The sequence below is a fragment of the Xyrauchen texanus genome, chromosome 40, assembly GCF_025860055.1.
Source record: "Xyrauchen texanus isolate HMW12.3.18 chromosome 40, RBS_HiC_50CHRs, whole genome shotgun sequence".
In the NCBI taxonomy this organism is placed as follows: Eukaryota; Metazoa; Chordata; class Actinopteri; order Cypriniformes; family Catostomidae; genus Xyrauchen; species Xyrauchen texanus.
In genome coordinates, this window is record NC_068315.1 from 16,086,230 (window position 1) to 16,106,365 (window position 20,136).

General features: G+C 43.4%; 1 protein-coding gene across 8 annotated transcripts in view; it reads right to left on the reverse strand.

Annotated features, from left to right (window-relative positions):
* The window catches only part of LOC127633287 (neurexin-1a), a 223,629-nt gene that overhangs the window by 30,504 nt on the left and 172,989 nt on the right, over positions 1-20,136 (reverse strand). For 5 of the 8 annotated variants that reach the window (XM_052112288.1, XM_052112287.1, XM_052112286.1 and 2 more), the window contains 3 exons: positions 18,726-18,897; positions 12,728-12,817; positions 11,152-11,468 (listed from right to left, as the gene is read on the reverse strand). In XM_052112288.1, coding sequence (XP_051968248.1) covers positions 11,152-11,468; positions 12,728-12,817; positions 18,726-18,897 — 579 coding nt within the window. The remainder of the gene's footprint in view (positions 1-11,151; positions 11,469-12,727; positions 12,818-18,725; positions 18,898-20,136) is intronic. The other 3 variants (XM_052112290.1, XM_052112289.1, XM_052112292.1) reach the window with 1 other exon arrangement.

The window sequence follows — 20,136 nt, forward strand, 5'->3', positions numbered from 1 at the left end:
TTAACCGTTTTTTAATCGTTACACTGATTCAACAAGGTGCTGAAAGCATTCTTTAGAAATGTTGGCCCATATTGATAGGATTGCAGTTGATGGAGATTTGTGGGATGCACATCAAGGGCACGAAGCTCCCGTTCCACCACATCCCAAAGATGCTCTATTGGGTTGAGATCTGGTGACTGTGGGGGCCATTTTAGTACAGTGAACTCATTGTCATGTTCAAGAAACCAATTTGAAATGATTCGAGCTTTGTGACATGGTGCATTATCCTGCTGGAAGTAGCCATCAGAGGATGGGTACATGGTGGCCATAAAGGGATGGACATGGTCAGAAACAATGCTCAGGTAGGCCGTGGCATTTAAACCATGCCCAATTGGCATTAAGGGGCCTAAAGTGTGCCAAGAAAACATCCCCCACACCATTACACCACCACCACCAGCCTGCACAGTGGTAACAAGGCATGATGGATCCATGTTCTCATTCTGTTTACGCCAAATTCTGACTCTACCATCTGAATGTCTCAACAGAAATCGAGACTCATCAGACCAGGCAACATTTTTCCAGTCTTCAACTGTCCAATTTTGGTGAGCTTTTGCAAATTGTAGCCTCTTTTTCCTATTTGTAGTGGAGATGAGTGGTACCCGGTGGGGTCTTCTGCTGTTGTAGCCCATCCGCCTCAAGGTTGTGTGTGTTGTGGCTTCACAAATGCTTTGCTGCATACCTCGGTTGTAACGAGTGGTTATTTCAGGCAAAGTTGCTCTTCTATCAGCTTGAATCAGTCGGCCCATTCTCCTCTGACCTCTAGCATCAACAAGGCATTTTCGCCCACAGGACTGCCGCATACTGGATGTTTTTCCCTTTTCACACCATTCTTTGTAAACCCTAGAAATGGTTGTGCGTGAAAATCCCAGTAACTGAGCAGATTGTGAAATACTCAGACCGGCCCGTCTGGCACCAACAACCATGCCACGCTCAAAATTGCTTAAATCACCTTTCTTTCCCATTCTGACATTCAGTTTGGAGTTCAGGAGATTGTCTTGACCAGGACCACACCCCTAAATGCATTGAAGCAACTGCCATGTGATTGGTTGATTAGATAATTGCATTAATGAGAAATTGAACAGGTGTTCCTAATAATCCTTTAGGTGAGTGTATATGTGTGTGTGCGCGTGTGTTTATGTGTAAATACATGTGAATGTCTGTTTAACATACAAGTAAAATTAGTTTTCCTTGTAATGTTTAATATTTAATATATAGTGAATGCAACACATTTTAGTAAGGATAGGGACATTTTAAAAAGGGTTTAGTTTGGTTTGTGTAATCTTACAATTATTACACACATCATTAAGCGTGAATATCAGGAGCGTGAATATCAGGTGCTCTCCTCGCACGAAAGAGCATTTGTCATTTAAATCTGATCTTCAGGGAAAAACCTTGGAACCGCAGGAGGTCTGAAAACATGGGAGGTGTAGTATAAACTATTCTGTTTTCATTTTATGGCCATTATTAAACATAAAAATAATGGTACAATTCCTTAATAAAGCCGAAACGATTAGTTGACATTATCGACAACATCGACAATAAAAAATTATTGACAAAAAATGTCGTTGTCGAATTGTCATTTGATCTCATTTAATGCAACGTGAGATAATTTGAAACTGTAATGATGATGCGCGAGAGCAGCACTGCAGCTCATGCTTGATTGAGGAGAGGAAGAAAACACAGCTCACAGTCCAGATGCACTCCAAACTTTCCAAACAGCTTCAAGTGATGTAGATGGGAAATGTATGAGGGAATTATACAAAAATACAAAATAAGTAAATACAGATGAAGTGCCATCCTGACGTGAAAAAAAGCGAAGCCGGATCTGGCGTTCCACTTGAGCAAAACTTGCCTGTCAGAGTGTCTAAAAATTAAACAATCCGGCATTATATGTTGAATACATCCTTTATTAAAGTTCAAATAATAAGAAAGCTGGGTTGTGTAAATATGCACACAATCCGATACTGCGAAGATACTGTGTGGTCAGAGCTGCTTATATGAGTTGCATGAAAAACAGCACGAGAGAGTTTCAAACTTCTACCTACCTGCCGATAAACCCTCTCGTGTGGAGACACTCAAACTTTATGCCCACTTGCAGCAGCTAGATTATAACGTGATGGCTCACGACAGTGAATCATAATATACTGCGTGTGTCACAGTGTGTATCTTATTGCAATGAAAATCGGCGATATGCAGAATTAATAAGAGAGTTGTTTTTTTTGTGAGATAAAGATGGACTGAAGTTAACAAAACGGTGAGAGAGTGTATTCTTAGCCCATTATGCAATGCAAAAAATGGTTTTGATTTGTCTTTTTTAGTTTGTCTTCCAATATAAATATACAAAATAGGAATTTGTGCAGTGATGTTTTAAACTAATTTAATTGAATAAAAATCCAAGTATTTATTTCCTTGTAATTCAGTGAGTCAATTAGAGATATTTTTAAAATATAATTTTTTACTCTTTATTGTAGTATTCACGTTTAATATAACCTTTTAAGTCAAGAGTTAAGAGCTAATGATTAATCATCGCAATAATGATTAAATAATTAAATAATCGTTTTAATAATCATTATATTAGTCGATTATCAAAATAATTGTTAGTTGCAGTCCTATTCCTTAAATGTATTAAATACTGTAAATGTCATTGATAACTTTTTCACAAAGAAGTCCAGGTGTGTGCAATTTTGAAACCACAGATCCTTGATTTCTTTGCACAAAAACGGATGGCAAAAGATCTGCCCAAAATGTGGATGGAACTAACCTCATAATGTTGCGCTGGTGGGCACCAATCTAAAATCTCACTTAGGGGGCCAAAAGAGTCTGGGCCGGCCCTGTATGTGAGGAAACTGTTGTGTACATTAACAATAATAACGATGACTGGAAGTGCGTCACTAAGCGCCAGCATTCACTTCTGTAACGTGGCACAATTTTCTGACGTTGTAGTATGTCCCAAACCTTGCACACCTTTTTGCTACATACTTAAAAATGTATACTGTTCCATTACAAAAAAAGAAATCACTTTTAGGGCATAGTATAATTAGACATATTGAGATGCAGTGTTAGTCTAGACTCCCAGTAGCCCCCAGCACTCTGTCTTCTCATGAGCCACAGCACATCCACAATAGAAGCGGCCAATCACTTTATGTCTGAAAGCAATTGAGTTGTGCTTGGCCAAAATCTTTGCTGGTTCGATAACGTGTTATCCAGCCACAGGCTTGTCTTTAAGCGCACTGGTCTTGGTCTCAAGACCTCTTTTGCTTGAGAGAGCCCTGAGTTCAGTTTATACCAGCCTTGTAGATGTCTGGGCCAGTTATTGAAAATGCCACTTAAAGTGTTTTGGATGGCAAAAGTGAAACTGAAGGAGTGTATGTGAGAAAAATACAAAAAGAGAGAGTGAATGTGTAGTCAACCAATCACAGCACAGAACTTAACAAAAACATTCTGGCCCAGAGAATACACAGCCTGCCTGCTTCAATCTGATCGCACCAATTAGAACTGGGCGGTAGGATAATATTTACTGTGCATTGGTAGAAATGTGTTAACTGGCAGATATTTTACCGATGCTATACTGTTAATACCAAGGCATATATATCAGTGGACATTGGCCAATTTACAACAGCTTCAAATAAGACACATCCAATAAGAATTTAAAGCCGAAACGTCTAAGTTACGTATGTAACCTCCGTTCCCCGATGGAGGGAACGAGACGTTGTGTCAGAGAAGCGACACTAGGGGTCTCTCTTGAGCGCCGATATTCACCTCTGAACTATGAAAAAAGGCCAATGAGAGTTGGCAACCAGTATTTGCATGTCCCGCCCCCGGACATACGGGTATTTAAGCGGCGCAAATACGGGAGTTCATTCAGGATTTTTCTGAGGAGCCGGAAATGGTCCGGCCACAACAGGGGCTCGGCTCAGCGACGTGGCAGGGGAGACACAACATCTCGTTCCCTCCATCGGGGAACGGAGGTTACATATGTAACCTAGCCGTTTCCCTTCTGTCACTCTCTCCACGTTGTGTCAGAGAAGCAACACTAGGGGTCCACTTAAAAAGAGCCATGCGCTGAGCCGTGTACGTGATCTGCTGATACAGGAGCGAGCAGGTATTCCTACGTGCAGAACGACCAACTGTATCAGGCTGCACGTACCCTTCCCCAATGCCCAATTTAAGCCATCAGGATTCCTTATCGTTACCCTGGAGGGGGGAACAAGGTGATGGCCGCCAACATGGGAACGGGCCAGCCTGGCTGGGCCTCTTTTCGCTCTATGTTTCTCGCATAGAGCAACTACGGCCAGGGCCCTTACACGCATTGAGGGAAGGGGGTCTTAGCCCTTATTAGGGTGGAGAAGACCCTGCGGAGGCCACACCTACCCGGGAGGGAGGCAAATTTTGAGTGGCAAATACATCGCATGGCCCTATACTTAGGTCTTATGCGGAAAAGTAGTGTGGTGGTAGATCCAGCCTCGCAGAGGGGAAAGCATACAGCACGGCAACCGAGGCAGCTGTAACTGCCTAAGGGAAACACGGAGTCAACTCGTGAGGGGACAGAACCGTGGTTTTACACACAGGGGAGTCCGAACAGGAGGCCTTACCTGTGGGGCACCTATACCAGTACAGGGTAGCTTGCGGTACCACGCAGTGGTTTGGGTCGGTGAGTTCCTCCATGAGAACTGCGACCCACGAGGGCTAGGGAGGAGTCAACCAGTGCCCCAAACCTGGGATCTCCTGGGAATGAAGGTGCACTGTTTCCCTGGTTAGGGGAAGAGCTGGGTGCAAGCGATTCACCCGGTCAGATCATGGACGTGCCACCGAGTTCTACGGGCTCGGTACCTGAGAGAACACGGGACTATACTGACTCAACTCGGAGATTGTAGAATCTCGCAAAAGTGTTAGGTGTTGCCCAGCCCGCTGCTCTACAAATGTCTGCTAGGGCAGTGCCCCTAGCCAGTGCCCACGAGGACGCAACACTCCTGGTGGAGTGGGCTCGGACCCGCAAAGGGGGGGGGCACGGCCTGGGTGTGAAAAGCCAGGGAAATGGTGTCGACAACCCAGTGGGCGAGTCTCTGCTTGGAGACAGCATTCCCTTTCTGCTGTCCCCAAAGCAGATGAAGAGCTGCTCAGAGCATCTGGTGCTCTGTGTGCGGTCCAGGTAAATCCGTAAGGCACATACTGGACACAGCAGTGAAAGGGCTGGGTCTGCCTCCTCCCGGGGCAGCGCTTGCAGGTTCACCACCTGATCCCTGAAGGGTGTGGTAGGAACCTTGGGCACGTAGCCCGGTCGCGGTCTTAGGATCACGAAAGTGTCCGCCGGACCGAACTCCAGGCAAGCGTCGCTAACAGAGAACGCATGCAGGTCCCCGACCCTCTTGATGGAAGCGAGCGCGATCAGCAGGGCGGTCTTGAGAGAGAGGGCCCTGAGTCCAACTGAGTCAAGCGGCTCGAAGGGGGGTCTCCGGAGTCCAATAAGGATGACCGAGAGATCCCAGGAGGGAAACAGGTTAGGCCGAGAGGGAGTCATCCTCCGGGCACCTTTTAGGAACCTGACGATTAAGTCGTGCTTACCAAGAGACTTGCCGTCTACCGTGTCGTGGTGGGCCGCGATAGCGCAACATACACCTTGAGGGTGGAGGGGACAGCCTCCTCTCCAGCCTCTCCTGAAGAAACACGAGCACTGACCTAACTGCGCACTTCTGCGGGTCTTCGGCTCGAGAAGAACACCAGTCCATGAACAGACGCCACTTCAGGGCGTAAAGATGCCTGGTCGAAGGGGCTCTGGCTTGGTTAATAGTGTCTATGACGGCCGAAGGTAGGCGGCTAGATTCTCCGCGTCCCGTCCAGGGACCAGGCGTGGAGATTCCAGAGGTCTGGATCGCGGATGCCAGAGCATGCCCCGTCCCTGAGAAAGAAGGTCCTTCCTCAGGGGAATTCAGCCAGGGAGGGGCTGTCATGAGGAGCGTGAGATCCGAAAACCACGTCCGGTTGGGCCAGTAGAGGGCCACCAGAGTGACTTGCTCCTTGTCCTCCCTGACCTTGCATAGCACCTGTGCAAGAAGGCTCACTGGGGAAAAGCGTGCTTGCGCAGCCCCGCGGGCCAGCTGTGCGCCAGAGCATCTGTCCCAAGGGGAGCCTCTGTGAGGGCATACCAGAGCGGACAGTGGGAGGTTTCCTGGGAGGCAAACAGGTCTACCTGGGCCTTGCCGAACCTGTCCCAAATCAGCTGGACCGATTGGGGGTGGAGCCTCCACTCTCCGCCGGGCAAGTTTTGTCTTGACAGCGCATCCGCTATCACATTGAGGTTGCCGGGGATGTGAGTGGCGCGCAGTGACTCCAGTCGCTGCTGACTCCAAAGGAGGAGACGACGGGCGAGCTGTGACATGTGGAGGGAGCGTACTCCGCCTTGGCGGTTTATGTAGGCCACCACCGTGGTGCCGTCTGTCCTGACTAGGACGTGCTTGCCACGAATCAACGGAAGAAATTTCTTCAGGGCAAGAAAAACGGCCAGCAGCTCTAGGCAGTTGATGTGCCAGCACAGCGGGCCTCGGTTCCACCGGCCTGCGGCTGCGTGCCCGTTGCACACGGCGCCCCAACCCAATTTGGAGGCGTCGGTTGTAACCAGAACGCGACGGGACACCTGCTGCAAGGGTACTCCTGCCCGTAGAAAGCAGAGGTCTGTCCAGGGTTTGAAGGTTTGGCGGCAGGCAGGGGTAACTTCCACGCCGTGCATGCCGTGGTGCCATGCTCGTCTCGGGACTCGAGTCTGGAGCCAATGCTGAAGTGGTCTCATATGCATCAACCCCAGTGGTGCGGCCGCTGCGGAGGATGCCATATGCCCCAGGAGCCGTTGGAAACGTTTCAAAGGGACCACGGTGCCTGGTTCGAAAGAAGCGAGGCATTCCAGCACTGACTGAGCACGCTCGTTGGAGAGACGTGCTGTCATTGAGACTGAGTCTAACTCCAAACCGAGAAAAGAGATGCTCTGGACCGGGGTGAGCTTGCTCTTTTCCCAGTTGACCTGAAACCCTAAACGGCCGAGGTGCTCGAGCACCTGGTCTCTGTGTGCGCATAGTAATTCCTGCGAGGAGGCCAAAATGAGCCAATCGTCGAGGTAATTGAGTATGCGTATGGCCGCTCCTCGTAGCGGGGCAAGAGCCGCCTCTGCGACCTTCGTGAAGAGGCGAGGGGACAGAGACAGGCCGAAGGGGAGCACTTTGTACTGATATGCCTGGCCGTCGAACGCGAACCGTAGAAAGGGTTGATGTCGAGGGCGAATTGAGACGTGGAAGTACGCGTCCTTCAGGTCTACCGCTGCGAACCAATCTAGATGCCGGACGCCAGAAAAAATTTGTTTCTGGGTAAGCATTTTGAACGGGAGTTTGGACAAGGTCCGATTGAAAACTCGCAGGTCCAAGATCGGTCGTATGCTGCCGCCTTTCTTGGGTACAACGAAGTAAGGGCTGTAGAAACCCTTCTTCGTTTCGATTGGAGGAACAGGCTCTGATTAGAAGGGAGGCGATTTCCTCGCGCGGGGAGTGGACAAGGAACGAACGCCCACGAAGGGGGGCGGAGACCTGGCAAACTGAATTGCGTAACTGAGTCGGATGGTCCGGTGCAGCCACCGTGACGAGCTGGGCAGTGAAAGCCATGCCTCTAAGCTCCGTGCTAGGGGCACCAAGGGGACGAGTATTTTGGACGTACCCGGCGGGGCTTCGCAGCGGTGCAGAACAGGTAACGCGGCGTCAGGAGGCGCTGTGGCGTCCCGAGGCTCTGATGCTGAGAATAAACTCAAAGCACTTACCTTGTTCCGCGCACCCGGCAGGGGGCGGGTTCGTGACTGAGGAGGAGGTCTGATGCTGGCGTCCTCTGGACTCGTCTGAACCAGCCGGCTGGGGAACATTCGTGGGGCTGAGGGCGGGAGCACCGCATCATGGGCGCCGAGACTGTTGAGGCCTGAAAGCACAGTGCCGTGAGAACGGCATTTGTGACCCATGTGACCCAGAGGTAAAGGAAATAGCTCTTTTATTGAGAATTTGGGTACCGCAGCCCCCGTCAGGGGGTGTGGCAAATGAAAAAACAAAAGATTCTCCTCCCGGCCCTCCACCGGGGGACGGAGTGGTCTTACCACCTCCGGAGCTAACTTCTTGTCCTCTGGGTCCGCTGTCTCAGAGACGCTTGGGAGCCTTCCGGGTCCTCGAAGGGGTCCGTGAGGCAGGGGGCGTACGCTTCCTGCGGTTTGCTCGACGCCGGGGCTGAGAGCTGGGCCCAGGTTGGGGCCGAGCAGAAGGTCTTCTGGCCGCGGGAGGACGCCCTCGGCAAGCAGGTGGGGCCTGGGCCGTGGCGGCAAGCTTGCGGCGCGGTATGATGTGCAAAATGGCCTCCGTCTGCTTCTTCACCAGGGAGAACTGCTGGGAAATGTCCTCAACGGTGTCGCCGAAGAGGCCGAACTGGGAGACAGGGGCGTTGAGGAAGCGAGTCTTGTCAGCTTCACGCATCTCAACCAAGTCCAGCCATTGCTGACGTTCCTGGACCAACAGAGTGGCCATCGCCTGCCCGAGTGCCTGCGCTGTGACCTTCGTCGCTCTCAGGGCGAGGTCGGTCGCTGAGCGCAGTTCCTGCAGCGTGTCGGGATCAGGGCCACCCCCGCGCATGTTGCGAAGTGCCTTGGCTTGGTGGACCTGCAGGAGAGCCATGGCATGCAGGGCGGAAGCGGCGCGTCCGGTAGCGCTGTAGGCCTTCGCGGTGAGCAAGGATGTTGCTCTACAGGACCGGGAAGGGAGTACAGGGCGGCCCTGCCAGGTGGTAGTGTTTCTGGGACATAAGTGGAGCGCAACAGCTCTATCCACCTGGGGATCTCCGTGTACCCGTGGCGCGCTCCGCTGTCGAGGGTGGCGAGGGCGGATGAGCAGGTGGCGGTGCGACGAGTGCAGAGGGGTGCTCTCCACGAAGACGTCAGCTCATCATGCACCTCCGGGAAGAAAGGAACCGGGTGGGGGGGTGGGGGGCAAGGCTGTGAGCGGCACCCAACGCCCAAGAACCAATCGTCCAGCCGTGATGGCTGTGGGGAGGATGGAGGGTTCCAATCCAGACCCACGCTGTTGGCTGCCCAGGAAAGCATATCGGACATCTGTGCGTCGGCCTCCTCCTGGGCGTGCAAGCCCGAAGGCGGCAGCCCAGAGGAGCCCTCAGCATCAGAGCCCACGCCCTCCGATGTCGCTGCAAACTCATCTGCTTCCATCGCAAGAGGGTAGGCAGACTGGCTGTGAGGCGCGTCGCCGCCACCTCGAGCGGGGACGGGAGTCAACGAGCGTGCCGGGGCGCGGGTGGTCTGAGGGGGCGTACCCGGCGGAGCTGCACCCGCTGCCATCCCCGAATCGCCTCCATCGCCAGCCGCATTGTCCTCAATCCCGTGGGAAGAAGGAGCGACGCAGGGGGTGGCTGGAGTGGCCTGCTTATGGTTGTAAGCAAGCCGCGACCGCAACATTGTCATGGTCATGTTCTCGCAATGAGAACATGAACCATCCACAAACGCAGCCTCAGTGTGATCGCTGCCCAGACACACGAGACAATGCCTGTGGCCGTCGGAAGCGAAGAGTACTCTACCGCATCCAGGAACAACACAGGGGCGGAAAGTCATCTTTATAAAGACGCGTCCTTAAAAGGACGTTCAACGCTGCTGTGTTTTTGCTCTTTTAGAGGAAATTACTCTTTTAAATAAAATCACTCTTTTATGAATGAAAGAACTCGTGAGAGATCTTTCTTATCTGCAACTGTCGATGCGCTCAGGGGCAGAAAGTGCACAGCCGTGCAAACAGGAGAAAGCCGCTGTTGTGCGCCGTAGAATCCAACAGCATGCAGCAGAGGATAGCAGGAACTCGGTGTGTAAAACGCAGCAGTCTGCAAACACGCACCATCGGCTCGAAGAAATTTTCTGAATGAACTCCCGTATTTGCGCCGCTTAAATACCCGTATGTCCGGGGGCGGGACATGCAAATACTGGTTGCCAACTCTCATTGGCCTTTTCTCATAATTAAGAGGTGAATATCGGCGCTCAAGAGAGACCCCTAGTGTCGCTTCTCTGACACAACGTGGAGAGAGCGACAGAAGGGGAACTATTCATTTCATAATAGCAGCAGTACTATTTTTATCTTTTTTTTATTAGTTATTTTAGGATTTATGCATTTCAATTTCATGACAAAATTCCATGAAGTTGAACAGTAATCTTTAAGAGAATAAAAAGTCAATAAAAAAATGAAATACTATCATTTTGTTAAAAATTACATATTTGTTCTGACTTTGAAATTCGTAAATCTTAAAAATAGGCCAATATATATATATATATATATATATATATATATATATATATATATATTTTATGAATATCTTAATTATCTTATTATCTTTTTATATGGTTTGCATCACAGAAGTAAAAAGTAAAAAGTTAGAAGTAAAAATAGTAAGCAATAATCAAGTTCCAAATAATAAGAGAAAATAATCAAATGAGATGAAGTACCTTCATTTTTTAAGTATTCAACTCTTTCAGACACCAGGGACAAAACAAATTTATAAATATCATGCTTTATTCTACTCTAAATGTAGCCATTTGATTGGTAATCAATCAATCAGTTTTAAAAGTTACCTCTGGTGTGCCATTTTTTTTCCTTGTGTCACATGCCACATTTATTTCAAAGGAAGATTTTCTTTTTTCAAAAAGTAACAATTTGTGATACCATTTGACTTGGCAGCATAAAATCTAATAACTCTGTGATTTGGGTGGAACCAAACTTAAACCAGAGAAAACTTATTTCCATTGTAATGGATGCAGGGTCTGATAGGGTTAATTCACAAGACTTTTTAGAAATAGGCATGGCCACAAGTTTATTCAAATATAAACAATTTTCTTCTTTGAATTCCAACAAAAAATAACAATATCACACTATATACTATACACTTCCACAATGATGTAAAATGGTGAGATACCGTCCACCCCTTGCACCATTTAGTGTTTGCTCATCAATTTCCATATTCCATTTTCATGAAAGAAAATAATATATGAAAAAATCAGCAACAGCTTCCACAGGACATAAACAAAAAAAAATTCATGCAGAGGCCACTGACCTGTGGCGTTGTTGTCTGCTTGCCCTGGCGGTTGGACGCAGTTGTAGTGGTGATGTCAGTGATGGAGGGAGATGTTTCTGAGCGGTTGCCCGTGGCGGAAGCACTGGATTGAGGCGTAATAGAAGAGGAGGGCATGTCCCCCACCAGGCGGGCACTACCCTCCACACGCACGTTGGGGTCGCCCTCTGCAGCCATGTTTAGCACTTTGAGGCCATTGTAGTAAAGCCCTGAGAGCTGACCCTGGAAGGGCCGACTGCCCTTCTCCCAGCCTCCGATCTTTATGGTGGTTTGACTATTGAAGATAGTAAGCTGCCGACCTGCCGGGAAACAACGTTACAGAAAATACAAGAAGGTTCAACGCCCGCTCCCCCACGCTGCAGAAACGCACACATACACATGCACACACAGACGCACACATGAACATAGAACTGATGGAAGTCCTGATGGTAAAACACAGAATAACCGTAACATTATTGTCCCTAGGGATCATAAAAGCAATAAATTACACTAATGCTAACAGCAACACTGGTAATTTATCGACTGTAATTTAATGGGCTGCTGTTGGCAGAAAGTAAATAAATAAAGGGGATGAGAAAGCTGAGTCCCCCCAAAAATCAATGAGATTTTGCTAAAAGGACAATCAAAAAACATACAAAGATAAAATATTCCTTACATGTGAAAAATACAACATTTCCTCTTATCCTTATCCTTTCCTCTTATATGAAAATTACTTTTAATCTGCAAGTACAGTGGTCTAAAGGATGTTCAAATCTATAGATGTGAATGTCTATATTCACAGTTCTAGTACATTTGATTGAGATTGTCTTTCAGCAAGGGCAATGGCAATTAAAATGAATAAGACTGAAAAAAGGTTGATATGGAGAATGGTTTTACAGCTACATGACACATTACAAATGATTCATCATGGTTAGAATTTCCATTGAAAAGGAAAAGCAAGAAAACAAGCAAACTTCAAAACAAATCACTTGGAACGATTCAATTTGTTACATACATTGCAGCATGCATTCAAGTATTTTCCCTTCTTGTGTGTTTAATTTGCTTGTTAAAGGGACTTCATATCTGATGCCAATAATCATTGATGCTATTTAAGAGACATTTGCTTTGAGATTTTAACTGTGCACTTTAGCAGTTTCCAAAAGAAGTATGTTTAGCATGAAAAGAAAATATGCATATGTAAATTAAATAGTGTGTGTACATCACTATAAATTCAAATAATTTGGATTGTGGGCATATACTTTAATTAGTCATTTAGATTATTACAGCTGCAAAAATACATTATTTAAGTATTTTAATGGTGTAAACATATTTTGTTAATGACTGAACTAACTTCAGTTATCAGTATATTACCAGTCCCTTTAACCTCTGATTGACAGGTTTACAAGTACAGTATAACAACACATTATTAAACTGTGCAGTGCAAATATTACAAACTACATTTGTTTAATTTTTAAACTTGGTTATACAGGGGATTTATGTTTTAGATGGTTTATTTGTAAAATATCACTTGCTTATGATAAAATTATCTTTTATTTAAAGTTTTAATCAGTGTTTTTACCTTTGTCGAGTAGCCATTCGTCAACTACTCGACCAAGCCGATATGGGATTCGCTGTCTAGCAATCGCCAGGCGTTCGTTATCAATGTTGCCTTTAAAGTTTAAAGAGACATTTCATTGTTAAAAATCTGAAAGTTCAAAGATTAAAAGCTACAGTAAAACATATGCCTCAACTGTCTGTTTTTTTCCCTTTACTTTCTGTTTTTATTTGGAACACCAAGGTTGCATACATAAGAATGATAAAGCTTTTCATTCAATTAACTTAACAAATTTAAGCATACAAATTAAACCTATTTTAATATAAGCACTGTGCTATGTTAAATATGCACCTACTCTTTATATGTTAAGAGAAACCAACCAAACCCAATCACGTTTAAACAACATATCACTCCTTTACATGGTACATTTACAAAATAGTAATCCTTTTAAATCTTTTTAGCAGATTTTTCATCTAGTTATACATGAAAACTAGCTCATTTTAACCTAAATATTGACATTACATTCCAGCGTTTTGCAACCAATTTGATTTTAGCAACACATTACTATCTAATCTATTTTTGAAAAGATAAATTTCACATTATCAGATCACAATACATTTAAAAACATCAAAGTAGCAGAAAACACTCATAGGATTAAAGCAACAGGAAGATTATCAGTTCAACAGTAGGCATGTGAAATCAGTCACTGTTTATACATTTGGGCTCCCCATGTGAATTTGAAACTGCACTGACAAAAGCTTTGACCTCAGAGATGTCCATGGAACATACACAAACATTTACACACTAAAGTGTTCACTGTAGAGTGAATTATTCGAGCTGGGCAATTAGCTATGTATAAATGTAGACATTTATGCAGCATGTCCAGGTTGATCCAAATTGCTCTTTTGAATTCAGATTATTTGAAAACATTTACTCCTCTCCTATTATAGCCCACATGTACTGTGATTACGACTCCTACATTCAAGGGGGAAATTCAACATGAACCTGACTTGCTCCAATTTTGAAAGAGTATAATTATGCTACACAATGTTTTACCCTATGAGCATATAACTTGTTATTTGTCAATCCAAAATGAGTCTGCAATCATGTCTTGCTCTCTCTCTCTCTCTCTTTATTTTAAAGTGAAGTTTGAAATATGCATGAAAATGTTTCCTTGATGAGACTTGGGAGATGAGTAATAAAATTGAGAGAAATTCTGTGAGAGAAATCTAGTTCTTCTTTTGCACATACTTAAAAAAAAATCATAATTCAAGTCATCATTTACTCCCTCAAGTTGTTCTAAACCAATTTGACTTTCTTTCTTCTGTGGAAAACAAAAGGAGAATGTTTAAGAATGTAGGCTACATGTAATGTTTCAAAAAATGAAGGAGCTTTCAAGCTTAAAGCACGTTAGTTGTCCATACAACTTACGTGCTATACTCCAAGTCTTCTGAAGAAATATGATAGCTTAGTGTGAGGAACAGACAGAACAGAGCGTGCAAGCCTTGTGGACAACTTTTGTGATTCATGATGTTGCTATTATGACCTTTTGAAGCACGAAACAACCTTCTTTCAAAATGTCTCCTTTTGTGTTCCAGTGTAGAAAGAAAAGTTGAAGTCATACACGTTTGGAATGACTTGAAGGTTTGTAAATGATGACATAATTTTCATATTTTTCAATATCCCTTTTTCTTTCTAAAGTCTTACCAATTCAAATGACTATGGCTGTTCAAGTCAATTGCACTTTGAGGTAAAGCTCTTTATTCTGTATCCAACACTGAAATGGCACTACTAAATTGCTCTTCAAACACAGCACAATACTGTTTTTGATAGGTGATTGCAGTGGGAGAACACCCGTAGGCAGGAAAATAAGGCCCCATCAGGGTTGCGCATAAGAAGAGAAAGAGTGCTTGATTTTGGACTTGGGACTGCTGTGGAACGAGAGCATTGCTATTTTACTGTGAGAATACAATGAAAGCCAAAACCCAATCATTCCCTTACATTTGTCTCTTTTCCTTTAATTTATTTGTATTTTTTCTCTCATTAATTCTCTAATTTTCTATCTCTCTCTATGTCCAGTCATGTCTAACTGTGATTTAGTTCTAGTTCTAGAGTAATCAAAAGTGAAAGGAGCAATTTGTCTCAAATGAAAAGCTTAAAAGAAACACGAGAGAGAGAGAGAGAGAGAGAGAGAGAGAGAGAGAGAGAGAGAGAGAGAGAGAGAGAGAGAAAACAATAGGAACTCTTGAAGCAGGATGAACTGGATGACCGAGGGCAAGTTCGTGCACGATTGCTTGAATGCACACAAATACGCGCACACACGCATGCCCACCCACCCACTCATTCACATACAGCGTAGTCATGTTCGGTTTAAATGAGGGGGTAGTTGCCTCAGGGCCTCTCTGTATAGTGAAAATGACTGCCTAGTAAGCTTAGCTTGCTAACAGTCTGAGCATCATACCTTCATAAATATTCATGCACTTTCCTGTTTCAGCTAGGACATTTAAATAATCCAAGGCATAGAATTCTTTCTTATATCTTCTTATATCTTAGGGCCTCTCAGTAAAGTGAAAATGACTGTTTAGTTAGCTTAGCCTGCTAACAGTCTGAACATCCTACCTTTGTAAATATTCATGCATTTTCCTGTTTCAGCCAAGACATCTAAATAATCCAAGACAAATAATTATTTCTATGTTCTTATATCTGGTCTTTATCCATTCACAATGCTAGGCAATACACAGCGATTTTCAAGGCCGGAATTCACACCACAATTCAACACTCTGCCAGTCTAAACCACATGCTGTGGCCATTTTGTTCGTGCAGTGGCTGTATAATTTCGCATGGCATCTATATTAGGAACATTCAAGAACTAAACATTCCACAATTTCTGTACACATTTGTGAAAAGATTCTCTAAACTGTTTTAAGTGGCTTACATCCATTTCTAACTCATTTGGATGGGCATGAAGCAGAGGCGACTCTTTTATTGGGGCTTTAGCCATTCTTTTTCTCAGCACTACTAAAAAACTGTCAGCATCCTTAAAAATCTGTGATTATGCGGTCTTTCCTCATGTTTGCTGAAGACAGTGGCTGCAGTAAAGTTATCTTTGGTGCACTCTAAATTCCCCCCTTACCAGTCAAGAATAAAAATAAATAAATAACTGTTGTTACACTAGGCAACCTATTATCCTTACTAGTGACGAACCAACTTCTTAAAGCTCATTCACCCAATTTCCATTCTAACGAAATCACAAAATAAAATGCAATGTATAAAGTTCCTGATAAGCATCTACTGACAAACTCATGACATCCGGCTCTTTAAGCAGAGCATCTTAAAGCCAGATCATCTCATATTTGGGTAAGGGGCTGAGACCCCTTGAGGTTAAAAAGGCTCTAAAATGGCCCCTGACATAAAGAGACAATGAGATGGCTCAAATAAGTGTTTTAATTTGATATCTCTATGGGTTTACTTCCTTGTCATTGAACTCCTATATATGTATAATTACTGCATATAAATACAATTTGTTAGGTGAAAAAATGACTGTAGAGGTTAAGAGTAGGAGGAAAACTGAATGATTTCAATGTATGCTCAAGTTATCCTAATTACAGAACTAATTATTCAAGATAAACAAGCTGCCCTTTTTTGTTCTCCCTCTTCCTGGTTGTCAATTTAAATTCAATGCATTTAATATCTCTTCTAATGTGGAGCTGAGTCAATCAAGCACTGATTATAATGAAGCAGTCATGACTAATTTTCGTTTTTAAATTTTTTTTTTTATATATATTTCAGTGGAAAAGTTTCTTCCATTCTGCCACGGACATAAGATGCATTAGTATTCAGAAAATCATGCACACTGCTCTCTAAATCCACAGACACAATGGAATCAGGAAGCAGAGAAAATGGCACATTACAATGGCTTCATTTTAACAAGCAATTGTCTTCCACTCTAAATGAAAAACGCTGTTGGTATTTGGGTTGTTTGTTTATACCAAAACAATGAGGGGGTCTTGACTAAGGTAAAACATTAACTCCTTTCTCTGTCATTGACTTGCCTTCCTCCATCTCTATTTCTTTCTATATGTATTCTTTATAGGCTTGTTGTCTATTCTAAAACCATATTTAGTTTTAACGAATGTCCTAATTTACTTAAGCTGTTGTAAATACAAAATGTCAACACTTGGATTAATATAATCCTGTTCAGAGTCTTTATTGTGCTCGAAATTAAATAATACAACACAGAATTCTATGCAGCACAGAGCACTATATGCATCTACAATGTATCAAGTGTGTCTCATGAGTGTTGCATTTTGAATAAGGCTGCATTTTCCATGCACATTTTCAGTTTAATAATGCAAATTTGAGCAACAGATGACCACGTACCATTTACGGGAAGCATGAGATTTTCTGCACTGCAATAACACTTCAGTCATCGAATACTTTGACACAACATTTACCAACATTCTCTCTTGTCTGTTCCCTAGAACAGGGGTATTCAATTAAAGTTCCAAGAGGTCCGTGTAAAGGTATTCAATGGAAAGGAGGAGGCGAGAACCGGCTTTTCAATATAAATAATAGTTTTAATGATAAACTCAAAAGACCACATAAACACACACGACGGACATGTCCTCTAACGATCTCTCTCTCCCGCGCGGCCCTCTGCAGTCAGCCTTTAAACCTCATGGAAGCATAATTAGCCTAATACGGGACCGGGTGTGTAGGATCACGACCCGGCCCCGCCCTCCGCCCTGCCACAGTCCGATCTCTACATTTCATTCCCAGCAAAGGTCCGGATAATAATGCGTAGCTTACATGGTGTCAGCAGTCATATGGCTTGCCACATTGGCAGCAATAGTACTTTGTAAAGAAATACAAAGAAATCTTAAACAGTCAAAATAGTCTCTTCAAAACTGGGCAGGGATGAGGACATTAGGCGCTGGAGACAGCCAAAGTAGTGGGGTCTGAGGGCTCTTCTACCAAAAGGTTCAAATATTTCTTAAAGAATTCATCAGTCGAGGACACTTGGGTATGAATATTAAAAGATAAGTTCAACAGTTCGTTTTGAAGCTGAATGACAGCAGTCCAGTTTGTGTGTTTAAATATTTTTACATTCAGAATATACAGTATGTTTATGGAGGCCTTTTGACAGATAAAAATACTGTTCAGAGGTTCCCCTGAGAGAAAAAAGTAAAAGTCTGAATTGACCATTACATCTGATGATCTACAAACAAACAATTTACATTACAAATGTGAATCATTAAAATACGATTTGCTTAATTTAAGTATAAATAGTGTTTCTTTTTCCATGCCATGATGACATCTCTGATTAAACAAATATATTAATAAATAATAATATTTCACAAAATTAGAACAAAAATCTGTTTGTTTATTATAAAAAGGCTCCTAACATGCTGATTAATTAAGCTATACTACGACAGAAAAAACTAACACAAATATTTAGATCTCGGTCCAGATTGAAGTGCCCGGATCCAGACCAGAGTCTGCCTATTGACTGCCCAAGAAGAAAAGACTATTTAAAGCTCTCAAAGAATCTCTGAAACGGAAGTGGTGCTTTAAGAAGAGCTTGAAGTAAAAGACAAATTAAAAGACTAATACAGCTGCCTCTCTTCATCATGATTGACAAACGAGAGCAATAACATTATTTCTCATCTCTGATCTCTTGTCAAGCTTTTGTCAGGGCTTTTCAGGCAACTGAGAGGCTGGCGAATTTGATAACCCTGGCTCTGACATTTTCAGCCTTCTAAAGCCCCAAGAGCAATCATCTCTGCTGACATTTGGAAAGGATACCAGGTTACCTTTTTTAACAGTTAGAAACCACAGTCACAGACAAAGGCATTTTGTCCTTAACCCTCTGATTCAGACTCTTTTTCTAAGCTCCGCCAGCCTTTTATTGTTCCTATTGTTCATAGCTGCATGACTGTGATTGTGTGTGTGTGTGTGTGTGTGTGTGTGTGTGTGTGTGTGTGTGTGTGTGAACATACATATAAAGGCTGAGGGCTCTTACCTGTTGGGTAACGCTCTATGATTGGCAGATCATCCACCTGCAACGTGGCGTTACCACCACTTCTCGTAAAGCGAACTATGTGGTACTTTCCATCATTTACAAACTTTGAGGTTTCTTCAATGTTTATATCATCGGTGCCCACATTGAACACCACTTTGATATTGCCTTTTTCCTGTAAAGATAGAGAGAAAGAAAGAGAGAGAGAGAGAAAGATACAAAAAGAAGACTTTGAGATCCTGTCACATCCCCAAGCATTCTGTTCTGATCTGCTCCACTAACATATAAAAAGACATTAAGCAGTCAAGTTTTATGCAGTGGCTTATTTTAGCACATGAGCATCACACTTAATGAGCATCATTCTGTGTTAGCGAACTTGTGGAAGACAATTCTTGATTATTAATAAAGGCCCTCATAAAGAGACATCTATAGTCCATCTTAACTGGCAACATAACAAATGTACCAAATTTATCGAGGACCAAAACAAGGTGATAGTTTATCAGCCTGTGCACAATTTGTCCTGACGGCACAATGCATCAGAAAGATTTACTGCCACTTTAATACGCCAGCAAAAGGCAGCATTCATATTTAATTACGAAAATATCTATAATTTATGTTTTAATGGTACTACATCAAGGTAATAGATAATTACAAGGATATTTGGAAGTCTTTTTCTCACTTTTAGCACTTTCAGACTTTCTCTTCGTTAGAATATTTTATGACTATGTAAATTTGAGAGGATGCAACAGTTTTGATTCAGATATTTAGTAAATATTACATGGTGTTGAATGCATGTTTTATGTATATTTTGTAATGTATTTTTAATTGCATATGACATGAAAGTGATCAAGTACCATCAGCCGTTCATTATCGCAAAATAAACCTTGCAAGGGGCGACCAATCTGAAGTACTGTACATGATCATACTTATTACATGGCTACTTACTAAACAAATAAATATATGAACATGAAATATTGATTTGAAAAAGAGACCACATGATACGAGAAACATGAAACTAGCACACCTATATAAGGAATATCCTGCCTCTTCAATAGTCAGTTGTAAAATTTAACAGTTATTACACACAAATATTTGATTGCAGAATGCTGCAGCTGACAAAACAGAATCAAGTCATCCGGAAAGCTGTATAAATGGATAACATCAATAAATTAATTAAGTAAACGAGGTTAGAAGTAATAAATAATGCTAAAACAAGGGCTTATTTCACTCTAAAAAAGTGAAGACACAAACACACATTCCACAATTAGGGCAAAAGAGCATTACCAGCAGCAATCCATAACGAAACATTGCAAGATGTCACAATAAAATGTACTGTGTCACACATTAAGCCTTGTAAACTATATAATACTACTTTTTCATTCTGGTTCATATTCAAAAGTTTCTCAACATGCCT